General features: G+C 45.4%; 1 protein-coding gene across 2 annotated transcripts in view; it reads left to right on the top strand.

Annotated features, from left to right (window-relative positions):
- The first annotated feature begins 330 nt into the window (after nucleotides 1–330).
- Nucleotides 331–22,734, top strand: part of LIMCH1 (LIM and calponin homology domains 1) — a 331,389-nt gene continuing 308,985 nt past the window's right edge. For both annotated transcript variants that reach the window (XM_077279847.1, XM_077279846.1), the window contains exon 1: nucleotides 331–688. In XM_077279847.1, the coding sequence (XP_077135962.1) occupies nucleotides 596–688 (93 nt within the window). In that variant the 5' untranslated portion in view covers nucleotides 331–595. The remainder of the gene's footprint in view (nucleotides 689–22,734) is intronic.

Here is a 22,734-nt window from a genome sequence, read left to right as displayed (position 1 = left end):
AGAAGAACTGTAAATCTCATAAATCCAGCAGGAGCAGATGATTGATGGCAGGACTAAGCTGCTGCGGGATTTATGTATGTAGAGGCCATAAAAGCCCAGGTCTGCTTAGGTCTCTGAGCTGACAAGGCCATGCCAGACACTTGTTGCAGGCCATTCAGGTGCAGTGCCTGCCTGATGATTCTCCCATCATCCCCTGTGGCAGCAGACACCTGAGTCCCTGCAGACAATGCCAGCCTGCACACAATGCCAGCCTGCACACAGGGCACTGATCAGTGGATGCTGGTCTCCAGCCTGTGCAGTGCCTGTTCCACCCTCTTGTGGGCTGCAGCAGTGAGTGCCTGGCTCTATGGGAGCATGTAATGAGGCATGTGATTGCTGCCTCTGCTCCAGGAGGAGGTGGCTTCAGGATTTGCATGGGCTGAAGGCAAAAGCTGCAACAGTCTGATTATTTTTAGCTGGTGTGTGGTACAGATCACGTTGCATAGAGCAGGGAATTGCTTGTGTCTTGCACTGGGAGCTGGAGGACACTGTGGATCCCTTTTCCCTGCTGTGATAGATCAGCTCCCTACAGAGGAAGGCACACAGCTGCCTGGACATGGCCAGCCCTGCACTAGACCTAGAGGACATCTCCCAGCCACAGGAATCCCCTCCTGATGCTGCCTGCAGAGAAGCCCAGAAGTGGATCGAGGTAAAGCATGACATTTATTAGTCCTAGATGGAAGTTTGTCCTGATCCTGCCATGTAGGAGACAATTCCATTGTTTATTGTTTTGTGTACATTGTTACTTCTTTCTGTAAACATCCTTCTAGCTGGATGAGGGCAGTGTGCCCATTGTACCCAGTGATGCTCCTGGCTGCAGCTCCCTGTACCTGCTGTGTAGGATTTGGCTATGGAGCTGTGCTGACAGCCCTCCAGCTATTTGCAGCAGTCCACTGGTAAAGGCTGGAGGAGCTATTGTGTATCCAGTAGCTGGGAGACAGGCAGAGGAGCCTGTACTATTATTTTCCCAGCTACTGTTATTGTTGCAGGTAAACTGCTACATTTTGCACATGACTTTTACAAGTCTCATATCCTTATCCTGTGTCCTGTTTATTCTATCAAATGCTCAGGTGCCTATTGTGCAGCGATATGCCTGTGCATAGGGACCCTGCATGGCGTAGAGACCCTGCATGGCACAGAGACCCTGCATGGCGTAGAGACCCTGCATGGCGTAGAGACCCTGCATGGCGTAGAGACCCTGCATGGCACAGGGACCCTGCATGGCGTAGAGACCCTGCATGGCGTAGGGACCCTGCATGGCGTAGGGACCCTGCATGGCGTAGGGACCCTGCATGGCGTAGGGACCCTGCATGGCGTAGGGACCCTGCATGGCGTAGGGACCCTGCATGGCGTAGGGACCCTGCATGGCGTAGAGACCCTGCATGGCGTAGAGACCCTGCATGGCGTAGAGACCCTGCATGGCGTAGAGACCCTGCATGGCGTAGAGACCCTGCATGGCGTAGAGACCCTGCATGGCGTAGAGACCCTGCATGGCGTAGAGACCCTGCATGGCGTAGAGACCCTGCATGGCGTAGAGACCCTGCATGGCGTAGAGACCCTGCATGGCGTAGAGACCCTGCATGGCGTAGAGACCCTGCATGGCACAGGGACCCTGCATGGCACAGGGACCCTGCATGGCACAGGGACCCTGCATGGCACAGGGACCTGGCACAGCCTACAATCTGCTGCTAGTCATATAAACAGTTATTGATGATATGCAAGTGTCTTATTTCCCTTGCAAATAAGTGTCTGTGCTGTGGGGACGGCATACCTGCTGTGGCTGTAGCCTTCTAGCTGTCAGCTCTTGCACACAGAGCCCTATTCATCTGTGTTTAGAATGGGAGACCAGGGAAACAGAGGGGGCACAGACGCTTCCTGGATGGAAAGACCCTGTTGGCCCTCTCAGTTTTTCTTTCTCTGCAGTTTGCCCGATGCTTCTTCCACTTGTCAGGCATGCATGCCAGCAAGTGACTTCTATACAGCAGCAAAGGGCTAAAAAAAAATAGGAAGCTATAGCTACAGTGAAAAAAATCTTTTTTGGCCCAAGCAACATAAGCATTATTGTGTGATCGATTGTTCACTGGGACTCTGGAAGGACTGCAGAACTTTCCATTGCATTGCTACTGTGAGGCAGCTCAAGCTTCAGGCCCGTCGTGGGTCTGAATTGTTTCTTTTGTGAGGACGCAGGCGGAATGCAGATTTTGTTTTTCTACCTCACTATGGATTTGGTGTAGTGCTTGGATTCATAGACGTGCATATGTGATCCCACAGTGGACTGTAGTTTCTCGGCTTTCTTTTATTCCTTACTGTTACGTAAAGGTTTATAATATAAATGTATAGAACAAGCTTAGTTATACATTGTATTGTCACGAGATAAAAAAAGAAAAATGCTAATGGCGGTCAACTGAACAGAGACCATAAATGATGCTTCTGTTGGATTTGTTGCTGGGACTTCTGGTACTTACCATCAACAGGTTGCCAAGAGCACACGCTAGTGGTGACATTTTTGCAAGTGGTATATACACCTGACTGTGGTACCAGTCTAGTTCACATTGTGGTGTAAACGCCAAGATTGAAAACTGGGTCCAATTAATAGTTGTCTACATATATATATATATATATTTGTGATGTTTACGGCAAGGAAACGGGCCTCCATGCCTATGAAGAATGAGGATGGTATGTTTTAATACCGCTTATTAGTATCTTTAGTAATAGGCATTGTGCTTCAATGTAAGGGGAATCTGCCTTGATGAAGACTTGTGTAACAGTAGTGTAAACCTTCATGTAGGTTTGTCCTTTTGATATAGTTTCTTCTGGTACCTTGGTAGAGAGCAGAGGCGGATAAGATAAATCCCGATAGCTGTAGTATAAAGTGTGTATTTGCTTGCTAAAATACCCTAAAGACTATGTTATTTAATGTTAGACCTTGGACAGGTCATCGGAGGCATGCATTAGTTACAGTCACTGCAAAAATCTTTAGTTTACTCTTGTCTCTAGGAAGTGTCACTTTCTAGGAAGGAATCTTCTAAAGTTCCCCTGTAGAAATGGATACTGAGACATGGTATTGTACATATTGTACATTAGTATAAGAAAGTGTCCTGTTCATGAATCCTAAGATTACTAAGCTACGCTGGGATCACATTGTTTTTACATGTGATCCACTTGACAGATCGGACTCGCTTGACCTTCTTTTGCCAAATCATGATGGAGATTGCTGCCATAATCTGGCTGCACACAACACTAAGCAGATCAAGTGTTTGGTCCATGCAAACTGCTAGTTTATGAAGATCCTGAGGGAGAAGCCTAATCTAACACAAGCGGTATACATGTATCCAGAGCTCCACATTGAGGCTATGCTCACATGGGGCAAATACGCTACAGAATTTTGTTGCCAGGATACCCATCATTAATTCAAATGGAAATTGACCTACGTAATTTAAGTTGTTGTGTTGGGCTCCCTTCACACATCTGCTTAAAAAAAAAAAGTAAATGTGAGACCGTCTGCTTTTACTATTTGTGTGATCTTTTTGATGGCTGTTCGTGTACCATCTGTGTGTGACATATACCGGAATAGAAATTGCAGATTTTTAGGTGTTAATGATGTGCAAAGACAGAAATGGTTTATTTTGTTTCCTTTTTGTTTTGTTTTTGACATCTGTAGTCTCTCAGGTTAATAATGACAATGTATCCATAAAAAAACGGATGTGATATGGATGATCCATATGGAATACAATCCCCCCCCCTTCAATATATAGACATTTGGGGTCCAATTCATCAAGACTGGTGTGGCTCACGCCAGTCTTGATGAAGGGATGGGCTGGAGTCAGACACCACTGATTCACATTAGTGCAGACCGCTTCATGAATCTGGAGTAGCTGACGAGCGGGGTGCACCATGCTGGAAATCTCACTCCAGTCAGGTTCACAGCACATCATGAATTGGGTGTGTGGCATCATGCCCCAGTCCCTCCTCAGCTCTGGCTATTCGGGAGAAATCGATGTTTTTCTTAATATGTAAATGAGCTGTAAATATCTATGGGCCGGACACTGATCACATGAAAATCTGCCTCCAGAGATTATTGTAAATGAATGGGGATGTTACCAGTGTGAGATGTGTAGATCAGGAGAGCGGACTGTTAGGAGGAGTTACCAGGGTGAGACATGTAATGACTGACAGTCCGCTCTCCTGATCTACATGTCTCACTCTGGTAACATCCCCTTTCATTTACAATTATCTCTGGAGGCAGATTCTCAGTAGATCTATGTCCAGCCCAGAGATCTTAACAGCTCATTTACATATAATAAAGCTGTTTATTTTTCTGGAATAAGACATTGGATCACAGATATGAAGGTGTCATTTTATTCATCTTCCTATGACCTACATGCCCATATAGACAGCTTAGGGGGGACAATCCTACTGACAGATTCCTTTTTAATCCTAATCTCGGCAAAAACTGAAATTTTGGAATTGCCTTTTGAATTTCAGAATCCTAAATGAAGCATTGGCCTTTTTGTTTGCCCCTACCATGTATGTATGTCTGTCCCTGACAACCCTTGCTACGAGGCAAAAGCAGCCAAAAGTAGATGACCCTGGTTAGCTGTATGAGGAGTCACAGGTGACGCAGCAGAGTTTCACTTTGCTATATTTATGATCGGCCCGCTGGTGTCCAGGGCTGGAAATAGTGTCCGTTCTCGCTGTAAGACATCACTCGGGCAGTGTGGTGTCAGACAGAATGTTCCTGTATTATTTTTGGGTTCCTTTCTAACCACAGTAGAGGAATGTGGTGAGAGAAACAGGAGTCACTCTCTTGACCTTTTTTATAATTTTAGTATAAAACTGCAGTTCTTGGATTCCTGGAAGGTTTCGTGTTATAGGAGCTGTTCCCGTCCGTCAGCTTGTCGAAGGCTCGGATCAGGGTTTCTCTGGTTCCAGTGTGACCGTCCGCAGGATTGCCACTGGGCATTGTCCACACTGGACTGATGTAGTGGATTTTCCACAGCAGATTTGGGTGCAGAAAATCCCTGCATGTTACAGTATCGGCCAATAAATCTTATCCATTTGCTGCAAAGTCAATCCATGGGTGAAATTGATCTGCGGTGTGGAATCCTGTGCAGCCTGTCACTTTATGCTACAAATTGTCACCATGGATTTCATTCTTCGCAACGCAAAGGGTGAAATCTGCTGCGAGTTCACAGCGTTTCCACAGTGAAAGTCTCCAGTAAGTCATTACCGCATGCCGATACCCTAAGGCTGGATGACCACTAACTTGGAATCAGTAATAATGGCCATACCTGATAATGGCAGATCTGATTCCCAACGTATCCCAGTAGCTACTAAATGGTGTCTTGTCAGCGGAAAATGACTGTTTAAACCAATCACAAACACTTGGTGCACCCTAGGTGTGACCGAGCACTTCAGTGCACTTTCTCACCTACTTTTTTCTCATTTATATCTGCCCTCCTCTGGCTCTTCTAAAGCTGGAGCTGTCTATCAATGAAGAGGGGGACAGCGGGAGAAGGAAAATAAGTAGGTGGGAAGGTGCTCAGCCATGTGCTTGGTTAGAACAGTTATTTTGTGCTGACTGACTCCGTTTTAAATAGGGATTTGTCAGGTTTCCGCTGGGAGTTTGGCAGTTTTGACAGCTACTCTTCCCATCAGAGCAGAACCCCTGAGGAAACCAATGGCTGTGATTCATTATGGTGTTTTGTACTCCAGCAGTATTACAGAGAGCACTGGACTGGAGTAAGATGTGCCGAAATCTAGGTTCACATTGCGTTAATGGGTGTCCGCTAGCGGACTCCGTTATATGGCACAATTGTCGCAATTAACGCTATGTAACGGGTCCGTTAGCGCACCCATTGACCGCAATGTGCTAACGGGTCGCTAACGCATCGCTGACGCATGCCATTTTTGGCATGCGCTAGCGATGTCCCGTTATTTTCGAACGGACCTCGAACGCTGCTTGCAGCGTCCGAGGTCCGTTCCTCGCTAGCGCAGATCGGGCATTTGCGCTAGCGGGATCGCCAAACGCGATCCCTTTTGGGACATTGCATTAGCACAATCCGCTAGCGTATGCGCTAAACGGATTGCCCTAACGCAATGTCAACCTAGCCGTAGCATGTGTCTCTTTAATTTGGCAAATTTTTTCAACTGCCGTGCTCCACTGCCAGAAATGTATGCCAGGCAGGGTTTGTCGTAACTTATGTCAGTCGTGAAACTATGATGACTTTGTTAAGCGTGCCTAGCTATGTCCAGTACGGCCGAGCTCCGCTCACTGGTCTAACGCTTGCAGTAATTCAGGACTAATTTAAAAAAGCCAAAAGTTGCAATTTCAAGTTGAACAAAAGTTTGTGACGTTTTAAGCAATTTTATGCCAGAATTCTGGTGAAAGCGGTTTGGCAAATTGTCCATATAACTACTAGTAAGTAAGAAAGATGCATATCGTAGTTCAACTGTTCATCTGAAACAGAAAAATATAAGGTTCTAGTATGAAACCTCTGTATGCTCAGCATCCCGCTATATACCCATCCTACTGAAGGCAGCGCTGGTTCGTGCGCCTCTTGGACCTCATTCAGACATCGGCTTTTTCACACGTTCAGTATTTTTAAGCCAAAACCAGTAATGGAAGAAGTATAAGGCTAGGTCCGTATTCCCTGCGGACTGGACGCTGCGTACACCCGCAGCGTCCAGATGTTACAGCATAGTGGAGGGGATTTTATGAAATCCCATTTTCACCATGTGTTCAAAGACACGGGCGGCATCCCTGCGTAACCAGACATGCGGTGCGTCTTTCTAGATCGCAGCATGTCTATTTTTTACTCTTCGCCACGACAGCAACCCACTGGAGAGAGGGATCCGCCCCGCAGGAACAGGAAACCTACAGAAAATAAAAAGGGGGCGGTCCGCCTCTCCTCCTCAGTTTAGGTTACCTGTTCCTGCGGGGACGACAGGACTTCTACAAGGAAACATACCTGGGCTAAGCATGCCGCCTGTGCAGTATCCGTGAGAACGGCAGGGGCTGCAGCCTATAAAAACGCAAATAAAAAGCGAAAAATCTGCAACGTGTGCACACAGCCTAACATAGCTGGCTGGGACTGTCACAATACGTTTCGACATTTCAAGGAGTTTTATGGAGGAATTCTGGAAAAAAAAAAACTCCCTAATGAATCGGGGCTTTTGTGTTTTGTTAATTAATGAAATCTGCTTTGCAGTAAGAAGGAGAAGTGATATTATATGATTGATGTTTTTTCTCTTTTTTTTTTTTTTTTCCACTGTTTTGTTTGCAGTGAGGAAAATTAGCAGGAAATGACAGAGCGGGAGCGTGTGATCTGCTTTGTATAGTGCTCATATAGTGCAGATTATAAACAAGGCGAAGGCTCGTTCCCCCGAGGTTTCATGAGGATGGAATTCACAAGTATCATATCTCTTTTTTTTTTGTCCATAGAATGGACTCATTGTTCTCCATTCACAAGTGTTACTGCTCGTATTAAACCTCGGCTAAACTGCATAACCCAGGAATCTAGGATTTACCAAGGGATCCTCTTATGTTGACAAGTTCAGCAATGTGAACGTGATGTGCAGAGCGGTCAGAGCTATTCTGTAACGTATTGAGGCTTTTCTCTGTTGTCAAGTGCTGCATTATTAACATGGCGGCTCTTCTTACACCAGACCGGTTTGCTTTTCATTTGGACTAGATCAGCGTTTCGAGCGCACTGTAAGGCACAACATAGGACTGGATTCCTATTCACACGCGGGTGTTCATTGTGTATCTGCATGCAAAGTAGGTCTCTTGTAGAGCGAAAAAGATGATCTCGCAAAGTACCACCTAGGAGAGAGCGTTGCCTCATTAGTCCGTGGTCAACCCTTTATTAAGCCTTACACCATGGCCAGGAGTAGATGGCAAGCCATAAACTCCTCTACAGACATCTTATGAGAAACGTCGTAGACACTGTTTTCATAAAAAAAAAAGAAGTGTAAAATCGATCCCACCAAGACAAGGTATAGAAAAATCGAGAGAGTCCTAACCTCTAGTATTAAATCCTCACCTTTTGTCAGCCAACCTCTATAGGTGGGGGAAGAGGAGGACCCAGACGTGTTATGGGGTGTTTGCCCCTCATCAGTGTGGAGTAGCATCTTGCTGGCTGAGTGAGGCACAGATGGCCAGATCCTGCTCCACACTGATCAGCGGCAAACACCCCAAACATGCCAAAATAGGTTGTCTGTAGATGAGTGTATGACTTGGCTATTCCTGGTCATCTTGTAAGGCTTCCTATAGTTACACACTGTCTGGGGGCAATATGCTGGAGTCAGACACTGGGGCAGGTTGCTGGAGACACTGTCTGGGGGCAATGCTGGACACACTGGGGCAGATTGCTGGTTACTGGGGCAATATGCTGGACATACTGGGGCAGATTGCTGGACACACTGGGGGTAATATGCTGGACACACTGGAGCAGATTGCTGGACACACTGGGGGCAGGACTGGAGGCATGGGCAGAATGTAGACACGGGGCAGAATGAAAGACATGGGGCAGGATTGGATCATGGGGCAGCATGGGGAGATCACATGGGGTAGAATGGATACTCATGAGGGCAGGATGCGAGAACATATGGCTGGAGCCAGGAATGAGATAAACGGGGCCAGGGTGGGGAATATTATTACCATAGGGGCTAATTAAGGGATATTATTACTGCAGTGATGTATTTATTTTATTTTTTGAGTACACTGTTTTAAATGGGGGGGGCGGTCCTGTTACTGTGTAGAGTGACTCTATATCGCTTTTTTTTCTTCATGTGGTGTATCATGTAACATCATGTAACATCAGTCACAATATATTCACAAATGTGAAAGCACAGTCATGCTCACAGGTGCTTAATAGGTAGATTCCTAGTTATATACCACATTATGAAAAATTGCAGGGATATAGGTGATCCATAATTAGATTGTGGTCATAGAAAAAAAATAGTACAGATAGTACTTATCGATTAGTTGCCCATCCCAGGGCATGACTGTGCCTTCATTTATGAGCATGATTATGCCTTTACATTCGTGAAATACTGCGATTGATGATACCTGGCAACCTGATTATTAACTAGAAACAGAGTCATTGCCCCTGACTGGTTGCCCCTTGTGTGGTATATTGCTAATGCTAATAAGATAGGGTATAAGAGCTTTGCATCTTTTTTATGAGGTGATAACAAATGGTTCAAGATAGGGTCACAATTAGATAACCTATTGCTATAAGATTACTCTATATCTTTGCTCACAGTTGCACCTTAGTTATAAGGTATCAGGACTCGTATCAATCAGAATCCTGAAACAAAGAAAAATTGGTATATGAAAATATTGGTATATACCTATGCAGGTGTGTTAAGCACTTTTAAAGCATATTAACACTTTAAAATACTGGTGTTGGTGTTTTCTTTGTTAGTCCCCCTTAGGGTTTTAAGGGAGAGCCGTCGTCGAGTGGGGGCGCCATGTCGAACTTAGGGTGCCAACTTCCGCGGTAAAGTAGGGCGAGTAAGGGAGAGAGCACCCCCTCACTTGTTATACCTCTATCCTCTTTTAGTGTTAAGTTTATATTGTTAAAATTAACCATTGTCTCCTGACCCTATATAGGTCATTTTACCTAATACAATTAAAAGTTATATTTTAGGGGCATTTTTTGGTTCTCTTTGGTCGACAATAGTTTATATGCTCCGTTCCAATTGTTTTTGGTTTATTCCCTATAGTTACGCATTGACTTGTAGGATAGCTCCTTCTCCTAGGTGGGACTTGTGCAAGTGTTTCTTTTGTTGTACTAGAGCTATTTTGTATACGTTTTTTTTTTTTTTTCCTTTCCCCTCGTGGAGCTTATAGACTCCATACTTAACTGGTCTCTAAGAAGAACAATGACTTCCACCACATTGTGAAACTGAGGTTGTCAATCAACTCGCTAAGACCACCCCTGTCCGTATCCCTTATTGAGAGCTAGGATCATCATATGGGGGGGGGGGGGTCCTGATTAAAATTTATTCATGCGGAAATATACATTGTATGTATACATAATAAATGCTGCCAAGTAGTATTGCTTTAAAAAATAACATGGAAGTATCAATAGGAAGGATCCAAACTTATTCTGCAGCAGGACATCGACCTCAAACATAGAGCCAATGTCAGTAAGGGATATCTTCAGTGTACAGACGATATGGCCCCACAGAGACCTGATCTCAACGTCATTGAGTCTGGGTAAGAGTACATGTAGAAAGAGAAGGACTTGCACTAGCGACATCCACAGAAGATCTGTGGTTATTTCTCCAAGATGTTTGGAACAACCCCCCTGATGAGTTCCTTCAAAACTATGTGCAAGTGTATCTCGAAGAACTGATGCTGTTTTAAAGACAAATGCTGGTCACCAAATAATGATTTGATTCCTACTTTGGAGCATTTTTTCCTGCACTTCCCTAAAATATTTGCACAGTATTATAATTTACATTACTTTGTGTTTACCAGGAAAACCAAAGTGAGCCAGTGACTCAAAGGGAACCCTGATATTCAGTATTTTTCCCTTGTGCTGGGATTTTAGCGCAGGAAGCCCCCATGTCACAAATCCTAAGTAATCGCTGCAGTTTAGCTGATGAGCAAGACTTGTTAACAGACCAATCCCTGGTCATATGCAGAAGTTGGGCAGGAGCATGTAAAAGCACCAAGTGAGGCCAGAAGCACGTCAGGAGCAAACTAAAGTCAATATTCATGGGTAGTACAACAGATTCCAGAACAGCAGGCAAAAAATCAGGTCCGTGGTCATCTGATCAGCAACAAGCAGACAAAATCCAGGTAAAAAGCCAGATCAGAACCTAGTAGAAAGCAATTCACCCTATATCTCAGTACAGAGGCAGATCGTGTAAAATAATCCCCAGCACAGGCATGAGTTATTTAAAGTGACTCAGTCTCAAAATTGAACTATATTAACTGCATACATTTTTGAATAGATATTTTAGACCTGATGTGGCTGGTGTACTAACTTTGAAAGTTCATGTTAGAATGGTTGTATAATCCTTTAATGAAAGTTTTTCTAACAGATATTAAAATAAGCATTTTAGTCCAACTTTAGCTGCAGTCCATTAAAAAAAAAAAATGTGCTTTTTTATTTCAGGATTATACATTTCAAAATTAGTACATCAGCCTTATCGGGTCTGAGAGATCTATTTAATATATGCAGATTGTATTGTGAATTCCACAGATCCAGTTTTTGTCTGGTCTAACTTTCTCCTAATCGGCCTCCCACAAAGGCTCTGGCTGCCTTGCGATTATAAAATCAGCTACAAGTTCATTTGTCAGAATTCTGCATTATATCAGTGTTTTATGGTGGTTTTACACAAAAAATAAAGTACCGTAACTGCTGTATTATAGCATTTCAGAAAGTTCTCATAGTGCCATCCAAAAAGCAGGTGAGAGGAAGAAATTTAGATCTACCGAGTGATGGTGGATTAATTTTTATAAGAATGATGGCGTTATTTTTTATGGTTTTCATTAAGTTCAGCAGATTTGATTCCTAAGGTATAAATTATAAAGCGTTTTATATTGCTGACGTCCTGATGGGCTGCAGGATTGGTGGTCTGATTACTATGGTAGTAATACCGGGATGACAAGATTTCATTTCACATAACGCTCAGCCGTCCACAAGCCTCTCCAGATCTCAGCTGAAATCTGTGCACTCAGCATTAGAAGCCAGGTGAGCGTTTTCTTACTGCGCCATTATCAGCAATAACATCTATCCGGCCATTGAACAGACCTGTACCTTTATACACTATAAACTATGCAGGCTTCTTCATCGCTCCTTCTAGCCAGCTGGCACACGACCTGTAGTTGTAATATGTTCGCTTTCGCTTTACACGGGGCGGAATGCTGGAGGATTGTCTTGGAATAACTTATTGATGACAGATTTGTAAATTAGGTTTAACATGAGGTTTCGCTAAGGAATAACATGATAATCATCATCAGTAGCCAAATGACCAAAGTACCCGAGAAGAAATAATATCTGAAAAGCAAAATCGTGACCTTTGGACACCTTGCATGTTGTAGATATCGGCTTAGGAGGTTCGGTGCTAGGTTTCTTATAGTCTATCACCTATATGTTACATTGTTTCGGCTTGTAGACTTTATTAATACTTCTTACGGTCTTGGTTTGTCACTTATGTGTACAATAACTTGATATTTGTATAAGGTGATCTCCAGGCATTTGCATGCTTCTTTTTGTTTGTCTGGCGGATTATCATCCATTGTAAACAGGATGCCAATTACCCAACAAATTAAACAAAACTATTAAGATTTCGGCAGCACATGTACTGCTTAGACAAGGATGTGCTGCCGAGGACAATAGCGGTGGAGCGCAGCGATCTGTCACCAACCGTTCTTTTCAGGGCTGTCTCTCTAAATGACAGCCGATCAATAAACCTGAAGCCATTCAGTGGTCGTTCAATGCTGCGAGTTGGCGAGTGTAAAAGTTGATGCTTAGTGGACTGTTTTGCCAGAGTCGGACTGGCCCACAATTGGATCTATTAGCTGGTCGTCATTGACTAATTCACCAATAGCAACTCATATTGTTGGGGTAGTGGGGGTTTGACCCCTGTGATCCCACCAAGCCTGAGAATAAGAGTTTTGGAGCTGTGTCCACACATTGCTTATTATAGAGAAAGCTGAGCACATGACTTGGCCGTGTCAGGCAGTCCTATAGCAAATAAATGGAGCGATGGTCGAAAAATGCTCCGTTCCAATAGGGCATTTCATAGGATCGATTGTGGTTCCAGTAGTCGGGCCACCATCAATCCTCAAGTTATCACCTTTCCTTTATATGTTGGTAATGACTAATTAATAGACGTTTACAATGATAGATCTTAACTGTGTAACTGACTTCACAGCACGTGGACATCCAGCACATGCTTTATATAGAGGGGAGGCAAGCAATCAGTCTCTGACTTCACCCTATTGGTATATTTAAATCCCCCACTACTAGGGCTCGTGCACTCAACCCTCGTAATCGGACGAGTTCTATCCATCATCTTGACAAATGGCACTCGGCCCCAATGTTATTCTATAGGGTCGTGCACATCTCCATTTTTTTTTTTTTTTTTCCTCTTGAGACTGAGAAAATCTCAGCATGCAGGAGTTGCCTCTGATAACCGGATCGCAGTCTGCCATGAAAGTCTATGGGTAGGTTGAAAACATCGGACTGCCTGCACTCAGATGGCATCAGAGTGTGGTCTGATTTTCACAGACACAGATTTTTGGCACAGAAGATTTATTTTCCTTTTTTAATTCTCTCATTGGATCACGTTCTGATCAGCATAATCAGACTGACACTAGTCTTACTTGGAATAGAAGATATACTAGCCTTCAATATGTAATGTCTTGTTTTTGGAAATATATTTTTACAATCAGAGATTTCAGGAGATCACCGCTAATAATTGTGGAACAATGTAAGTTGACATCACTATTATCAGGACTCCTTTAACCACCCCTTTCTATACAGTATGGCGAGACAACATATTGTACTCCGTTTTGTATCAGGGGCGCATCTTTACACCAATTCTCTGAAAACTTGGATGAGAAGCTGTCTGGGTCAGTTCCCCAGCACACTTGTTATCTGCTGTGTGAGGAGGGGGCTTTAGGATGAAATGGGTGGAAAATAATTCTGTTTTGATGACCTCATTTTCAGGGTGCGTCTGGGAAAGTTACAAGTGCGCTTTGGTCATCTAATTTTAGAGCCACCTTTCAGTTCCTGTAGACTGAAGTGAGACAATGGCCGGAGCGCTCCCCGGGGAGGAGGTGTTGTGGTGCCGGCCATGTAGCATGCAGGCTGGAGGACATGCTGGCTTGGCATCTGGTTTCCTCCCAGCTGTGAACAAGGCCAAACGCTGAGCGACACAAGCGGCAGCGCTGCTCTGTATATGCCGCCAATCACAGATGTTTAGGTAACGATCTCCAGTGTATAGTCTGCATATGGGACGCGAGGATATCTCACTTATGTCAGGAAACCAAGAGCGGTGCCCAGGGCCCACCAGTGACACGCACTCCAGGGCCCACCAGTGACACGCACTCCAGGGCCCACCAGTGACACGCACTCCAGGGCCCACCAGTGACACGCACTCCAGGGCCCACCAGTGACACGCACTCCAGGGCCCCTGTTATTCAGCTACATGTCAATATGACTATTCTCCTTCACAAAATTCCATAGCAATACTGTAAACCGAGTAGATTGTTAAATGAATAAGTTGCTGCCATTATCTGTATATGATGAACCAAGTGTATTGGGCCAAGTGTTATGGGCCTGGTGGTTAGGTGCACCCAGAATGACCTGATGGTTAAACTGGAAATCGGGACAAGCTCTGGGGAGTGGGAGCACTGCTGACCGCAACCCTAATCCTATCACACAAAACCAGAAATAGCCGTGGAGCGTACCTAACTCTCCCTAGACGCCTCTTCACAGCCTAAGAGCTAACTACCCCTAAAGATAGGAAATAAAGCCTTACCTTGCCTCAGAGAAATTCCCCAAAGGAAAAGGCAGCCCCCACAAATATTGACGGTGAGTTAAGAGGAAAGTCACAAACACAGGAATGAAACGGGTATTAGCAAAGGAGGCCAGTCTTCACTAAATAGACAGAGGATAGTAAAGGGATCTATGCGGTCAGCACAAAAAACTACAAAAACCACGTAGAGTGTGCAAAAAGCCCTCCACACCGACTCAGTGTGGAGGTGCAACCCTGCGCCCCCAGAGCTTCCAGCTAGCAAGGAGATATCATGATAGCAAGCTGGACAGAACTTAGCATGTACTAAGAAATATATTCAGAAGGCAATAAACAATAAATAAGCTAGCAGGGACTTAGCTTCTGTTGGAACAGTCAGGTCATCAGAGAAATCCAAGAGAGATCTGAACCAGTACTGAAACATTGACAGCAGGCATGAGGTAACGATCTGAGTGGAGTTAAATAGAGAAGCCAGCCTAGCGATAAACGAGGGCAGCTGGGAAAGCCAACCTCAAGGATCAGCAGTACCACTCAAAGCCACCAGAGGGAGTCCAAGGACAGAACTCACTGAAGTACCATTCATGACCACAGGAGGGAGTCCAAGAACGGAATTCACAACAGCCAAGTACTGCTCATATAACATGGTGGTGGCCCACTCCTGTCCTGCACACGGGCCCACCAGAGGATTCTCCTGTTCTCCAGTGGACCAGCCATATTTACCTTTTATGTGATGCGAATGTAAGGGAAAAATGAGTATTTGTCTATTAGTTTATTCTGAAGGAAATGTTTTTCAATGCAGGCGTTATCAGTCATATTCTACTGACCATAAAGCCTCATTCAGACATCTGTGTTTTTCACACATGCAAAAAAATTATCTGAGTGTCATCAGTGTTTTGGATTGCATTTTTATCAGTGTCTCATTAGGGGTTTTCACAGGGGGGCTTCTCCTATAATTTGCAATGCTGCTCACGGATGATACACTGATGCCATCCGTGCGCTATCTGTGATTTTTCACGAGCCCATAGCCTTGTATTGGCACTTTTCACCTGTGATGCCAGTAAATAATGGACAGATCGCCTTGATTTTTTTTTTTTTTTTTTTAGCATTGACACAAAGAAAAAAAAAAAGTTTGGTGCGTGCTTGATGCCATCTATTTTCACTGAAAAAAAAAAATACAACATATTCTAGTTCCAGCAAAGCAAAAGGGATTTTGAGTTCTCTCATGCTCATCACCCTCTCCTGGTTTTGGCTTACAAATACTGAGGTAAAACGCTCACCGAATAATCCGTGTGCACATTGCCTAACAAGTGGAGAAAAACCTGCACTTAACCCCTTCACGCCGCGGCCCTTTTTCGTTTTTGCGTTTTCGTTTTTCGCTCCCCTCCTTCAAAGAGCCATAACTCTTTTATTTTTCTGTCAGTATGGCCATGTGAGGGCTTATTTTTTGCGGGACGAGTTGTACTTTTGAACAACACCATTGGTTTTACCATGTCTAGTACTAGAAAACGGGGAAAAAATTCCAAGTGTGGTGAAATTGCAAAAAAAAAAGTGCAATCCCACACTTGTTTTTGTTTTGGCTTTTTTGCTAGGTTCACTAAATGCTAAAACTGACCTGCCATTATGATTCTCCAGGTCATTACAAGTTCATAGACACCTAACATGTCTAGGTTATTTTTTGTCTAAGTGGTGAAAAAAAATTCAAAACTTTGCTAAAAACAAAAAAAAAATAATTGTGCCATTTTCCGATACCCATTTACCCATAGCGTCTCCATTTTTGGTGATCTGGGGTTGGGTGAGGGCTTATTTTTTGCGTGCCAAGCTGACGTTTTTAACGATACCACTTTTGTGCAGATACGTTCTTTTGGTCACCCGTTATTGTATTTTAATTCAGTGTCGCGGCGACCAAAAAAACGTAATTCTGGCGTTTCAAATTTTTTTCCCGCTACGCTGTTTAGCGATCAGGTTAATCCTTTTTTTTTTTTTTTTTTTATTAATCGGGTGATTCTGAAAGCGGCGATACCAAATATGTGTAAGTCTGATTTTTTTTTTTTTTTTTTATTATTTTGGATGGGGCGAAAGGGGGGTGATTTAAACTTTTTAAACTTTTTTTTTTTATCTTTTTCATATTTTTAAAAACATTTTTTAACTTTTCCCATGCTTCAATAGCCTCCATGGGAGGCTAGAAACTGGCACAGCTCGATCGGCTCAGCTACATAGCAGCGATCATCAGATCACTGTTATGTAGCTGAATTGCAGGCTTGCTATGATCGCCGACCACAGGGTGGCGCTCACAGCAGGCCGACATCAGTAACCATAGAGGTCTCAAGGACCTCTATGGTTACCATCCTGACGCATCGCTGACCTCCGATCATGTGACGGGGGTCCACAATGCGCTCAATTCCGGCCGCGCGGCCAGCAGCGCTGGTTAAATGCCGCTGTCAGCGTTTGACAGCAGCATTTAACAGGTTAATAGCGGCAGGTGGATCGCGATTCCATCTGCCACTATTGCGCGCACATGTCAGCTGTACATAACAGCTGACATGTCGCGACTTTGATGCGGGCTCAGCGCCGGAGCCCACATCAAAGGGGGAGACACGACATGCGCTGTTCTAGTACGGGGCATGTCATCAAGGGGTTAAAGGGAACCTGTCAGCAGGATTAAGTAACCTACAGACAGTGTCAGGTCGGCACCGTTATACTGATGAAAATGATACCTTGGTTGATGAAATCTGTCTTGTGATTGTTGTTGTTTAATCCTCATTTTCAGTTTTGAGTTAATAATATGCTCGTGCTCCGGGGCGGCCTGTGGGGGGTCTTCATGTGGTGCTCTGATTAGATATTCATAATGCTGACAGGTCAATAATCCCTCACTGACCTACCCCCTAGTTTACATAATGAAATATATATATATATATTCGAGTATAAGCTGAGTTTTTCAGACCACTTTTTTGGGCTGTCTAATAATACTCACCTGCTCCTGGCGCGGTCCCTGCTTCCTGGCGCTGCAGTTTCTTCCTGTAGTGAGCGGTCACATGGTACCGCTCATTACCGTAATGAATATGCGGCTCCACCTCCCATAGGGGTGGTGCCGCATATTCATTACTGTAATGAGCGGTAACGGTGACCGCTTACTACAGGAAGAAAATGCGGTGCCGGGAAACAGATGTGCAGCGACGGCGCCAGGAGCAGGTAAGATGGGGGGCAGTGCGCGATATTCACCGGCTCCTCGTTCCACCGTCGGCGCCGCTGTGTCTTCCGCAGTGACGCTCAGGTCAGAGGGCGCGGTGACGCGATTAGTGCGCGCCGCCCTCTTCCTGAACGTCTGTGCAGAGGATGGGAAGACACAGTGGCGGTCAGCGGTGGAACGGGGAGCAGGTGACTATAGCAAGTGCCGGGGGCTGGAGAGGTGAGTATGTAATTTTTTTTTAATTGCAGCAACAGCATATGGGGCAAATATCTGTATGGAGCATCTTATGTGGCCATGTGCAGCATGATATGGGGGCAGATATCTGTATGGGGCATCTGTATGGGGCCATGTGCAGCATTATATGGGGGCAAATATCTGTATGGAGCATCTTATGGGGCCATAATCCACATTTTACCCTTCGCCACGACAGCACCCCACATGAGAGAGAGGGATCCGCCCATAGGAACAGGAAACCTACAGAATAAAAGGAGGCGGTCCCCTCTCCTCCTCAGTTTAGGTTTCCTGTTCCTACAGGGACCCAGCTTACCTACAGATGAAGAGGAATCCCTGGGCCATGCACCCGCCTGCGTCGGTATCTAAGGGAACGGCAGGGGCTGCGGTTCCAGAAGCAGCGGCGGGGGAGCCCCTGCTTGCAGCCTCCCCCCTCGTCTGGCCAAGCATCCACGGTCCGGGTCCGGTCACCGTGGGTCCGCCCGGCACCGTGAGGACGCGCGCGCTGCTGCGGCCGGCTTAATATCCCTAGCCGCCGCATGGTGAGTGAGAGCGGCGCGTCTAACCCGGATGTCGCTGGAGCACTTCCGGGTTGGTCCGGGGAGGCAGGAGAATGAGCGGCAGATTCAAAAATGCAGCGCTAGCGTCGGGCCGGTGTGTGTAAGATGGCTTCACCGGCCGACGATGCGCACTTGCCCGCAGTGCAACAGCGTTCTCCTAGCAAGGAGAGAAGCGCTAAGAGCAGCACAAAGAGTGGTGGTCGACCTCCAGAGAAGGGTTCTACCAACAAACGAAATCCGCCTCCAGAACCGGTACCTGTCAGCTTCACTGGGTGAGTTTTTGAAAGAGTCTCTTCCTATATGCTGATATATGTTCCTCCTGTATCTTTGCTCTAGACTAAGAAAAGGACACACAAGTCCAAGCACAAGGAATGTGCTTTATGTACGCAGCCCCTCCCGGATGATTATGTTAAAAAACTGTGTTCGGAGTGTATCATGCAAACCTTACGGCAGGAAAACATAATGACGCCATCAGATGTCAGAGCTATAATCCGGGAAGAAATGCAGGGGTTGGCGCAGACAAGTACCACCAGTACCCGTCAGCTTAGTAGGTCCAAGTCTCCAGTCAGTTCACAGTCAGAGGATGTATGTATATCCTCAGGTGAAGCGGAATCCCAGCCGAGCTCATCCGAGACTGAAGGGGGACTTTGTCTTCCCAACAGCAGTATGGACCATTTAATAAAATCTGTCAGAAGCACGATGGGGTGCTCAGATGAGAAAGAAAGTAAATCGGCTCAGGACATCATGTTCGCGGGGTTAGGACAGAGGAAACGTAGGTCCTTCCCCGTCATAAAAACTATTAAAGAAATAGTAAAAAAAAGAGTGGGATAAGCAAAATAGAGGTTTTCTACCATCATCCTCTAAAAGACGCTATCCCTTCAGCGACGAGGAGCTAAATACCTGGTCAAAGGTGCCGAAGGTTGATGCCGCTGTAGCCTCCACAACCAAACAGTCGGTCTTACCGGTGGAGGATTCAGGAGTCCTGACAGACCCGCTGGACCGTAAAGCAGAAGCTTTACTAAAAAGGTCGTGGGAAGCCAACACGGGGGCGTTCAGGCCCGCCATATCTAGTACCTGCACTGCGAGGTCACTACTAGTGTGGATGGAGCAACTGGAGGAACAAATTAGAGGTAGAACTTCGAGAGAGTCAATCCTGCCGAAATTCCCTCTAATCAAAGAAGCAGTAGCATTCCTGGCTGATGCCTCTGTGGATTCGCTACGCCTAGCAGCCAGGTCAGCCGGCCTAGTGAACACAGCCCGGCGAGCACTCTGGCTAAAGAACTGGAAAGGGGACGCACAGGCCAAAGCAAAACTTTGTGCGATCCCCTGCCAGGGTGAGTTCCTTTTCGGAAAAGCGCTGGACGAACTCCTGAGTAAAGCAGGAGAAAGGAAAAAAGGCTTCCCTAACCAGTATCTTCCATCCTACAGGAGAGCCTTCAAAAGACGTCCCTTTACCAGGAACAAGCCGTTCGAACAAAGGGAGCGATGGGAGTCGAAGGACCCGAAGCAAAAAGGTGCCTTTTTTAGCGGGTCCCATAACCCGAAACGCAAATACCGCTAACCAGGAGGTGGGCGGCAGATTAAAATTCTTCCTCCCCAGGTGGAAACAAATAACATCCAGCCAGTGGATTCTGGACATTGTACAACACGGCCTAAAATTGGAATTTGACCGAATCCCTTGGGATTCCTTTATAGTAACATCTCCAAAAGGTCAAGACCAACAAAGGGCTCTGGAATCAGAGATCCTATCTCTTCTGTCTAAAAAAGTCCTGATAGAAGTTCCCCAGGATCAAGAAAGGAAGGGGTTCTATTCCCCTTTATTTTTGATCAATAAGCCTGATGGTTCATTTAGAACCATCATAAATCTCAAAAGATGTTAACGCCTTCCTACGTAATCATACCTTCAAAATGGAATCCATTAGTTCAACCATAAAACTCTTGTTTCCTAGGTGTGTCATGGCTGGAATAGACTTAAAGGATGCCTATTATCATCTTCCCATACATGCCGAACATCAAAAGTATCTAAGGGTAGCAGTCACCCTGGAAGGACAGGTTCATCACTTTCAGTATGTTGCAATGCCATTTGGGCTTTCTATGGCCCCCCGCATCTTCACTAAGGTGATATTAGAAGTGATGGCTCATCTACGTCAACGAGATACCTTGATAATACCCTACCTAGATGACTTTCTAGTGGTGGGAAACTCTATGCTTCAGTGTAAAACTCGTCTATCTAATACGATCTCGTCCCTACAGGAGTTAGGTTGGATCGTCAACTTCGAAAAATCCCGGCTGAATCCAGAAACCGTCCAGACATTTCTAGGAATCCAGCTAGACTCCGTAAGTCAGAGATGCTTCCTTCCCCAGGCAAAGAAACTGACTATACAATCAAGGGTATCAGACGCAATACGCAACCCCTACATGACACTAAGGAAGGGCATGTCTTTACTGGGGTCATTATCATCATGTATCCCTGCTGTACCATGGGCACAATTTCATACTCGTCAATTACAGTATGAGGTATTGTCGGCTCAGGGAAAAGACGGACATCTAGAAAGCAGAATATCTCTTTCCGAAGATGTCTTAGAATCACTATCCTGGTGGCTAGACATGGACCACCTCTCAGAGGGTGTGCCATGGATAATAGACCCGTCTAAAATAATTACCACCGACGCCAGCCCTATTGGGCGGGGAGCACATATGGAAGACAGTCTGGCCCAAGATACTTGGGACCAGGCAGAATTGTCATGTTCCTCCAATTGGAAGGAGTTAAAAGCGGTAGAATATGCCTTAAATCACTTTCTTCCGCAGATTCAAGGAGCAAATGTAAGAATTTACTCGGACAATTCCACCACAGTGGCATATGTGAACCGTCAGGGTGGTACAAAGTCAGGAAGTCTAATGACCATAGCTGCAGACATCTTCCAGCTGGCAGAGACTCATCTAACATCCCTAACAGCCCTGCACATAAGAGGTGTAGAGAACATCAGGGCAGACTACCTCAGCCGAAACGAGTTACGTCAAGGGGAATGGACCTTAAACAGATCCATATTCAGTATGATAACAGAATCATGGGGGATACCACAAATCGACCTATTTGCCACAAGAGACAACCGGCAAGTAAGAAGGTTCGCTTCCCTGAACGCCATGGATCACCCAGATATGTTGGACTCTCTCCACCATCCTTGGAGGTTCCAGCTGGCATACGCCTTTCCTCCGATGTCTCTGATTCCACTAGTGATCAGAAAAATCAGGAGGGAACAAGCAAGAGTGATCCTCATTGCACCATTCTGGCCGAAAAGACCATGGTTCTCTTGTCTCCAGACCATGTGCCTATGCGATCCATGGATTCTCCCATCAGACAAGAAACTGCTGTCCCAAGGCCCCTTTTTCCACCTGCAAGTGAAAGGTCTTCACTTGACGGCGTGGAATTTGAGAGGCAACTACTAAGATCAAGAGGGTTCTCAGCAGAACTAGTAAACACCCTCTTATTGAGCAGGAAAAGATCCACCACCCTGATATATAGTAGGGTATGGAATAAATTCTTAGACTTTTACACGGTACCGTTCACTAAGCAAGTTCCAGTCACACCTATTCTAGAGTTCTTGCAAAAAGGCCGAGAGTTGGGGTTATCTGTAAATACCTTAAGAGTTCAGGTCTCGGCATTAGGAGCCCTATATGGATGCAATATAGCAGCTAATAGGTGGATCTCCAGATTCATAAAATCTTGTGAACGTAGTAAACCGGTCCATATTCCCCGTCTACCTCCGTGGGATTTAAATCTAGTACTAGAGGCCTTAACCAGCTCCCCATTTGAGCCACTAGATTCAATACCTTTAAAAGTCCTGACATATAAAGTAGCCCTCTTGGTAGCCCTAACCTCAGCTAGACGGGTTAGCGACATCCAGGCCCTATCAGTAGACCCACCCTTCTTACTGATATTCCATGATCGGATAATCCTAAAACCAGACCCCTCATACCTCCCTAAGGTAGCGTCCACCTACCACAGGTCCCAAGAGATATTTCTCCCTTCCTTTTTTGATTCACCTGTAACTCCAGAACAGCATAAATTCCACCTTAGATGTCAGAAGAGCCATCCTGACCTATATAGAAAGGTGTCAGACATGGAGGGAGAGTAGGGCTCTGTTTATCTCCTTTCAGGGCCACAAGAAAGGACATGGGGTCACGAGAGCTACCATATCTCGATGGATCAGA

Source organism: Ranitomeya variabilis, chromosome 1, assembly GCF_051348905.1.
Source record: "Ranitomeya variabilis isolate aRanVar5 chromosome 1, aRanVar5.hap1, whole genome shotgun sequence".
Taxonomy (NCBI): Eukaryota; Metazoa; Chordata; class Amphibia; order Anura; family Dendrobatidae; genus Ranitomeya; species Ranitomeya variabilis.
Note: the sequence above shows the minus strand (reverse complement) of the source record. Positions and strands in the feature narration are given on the sequence as shown.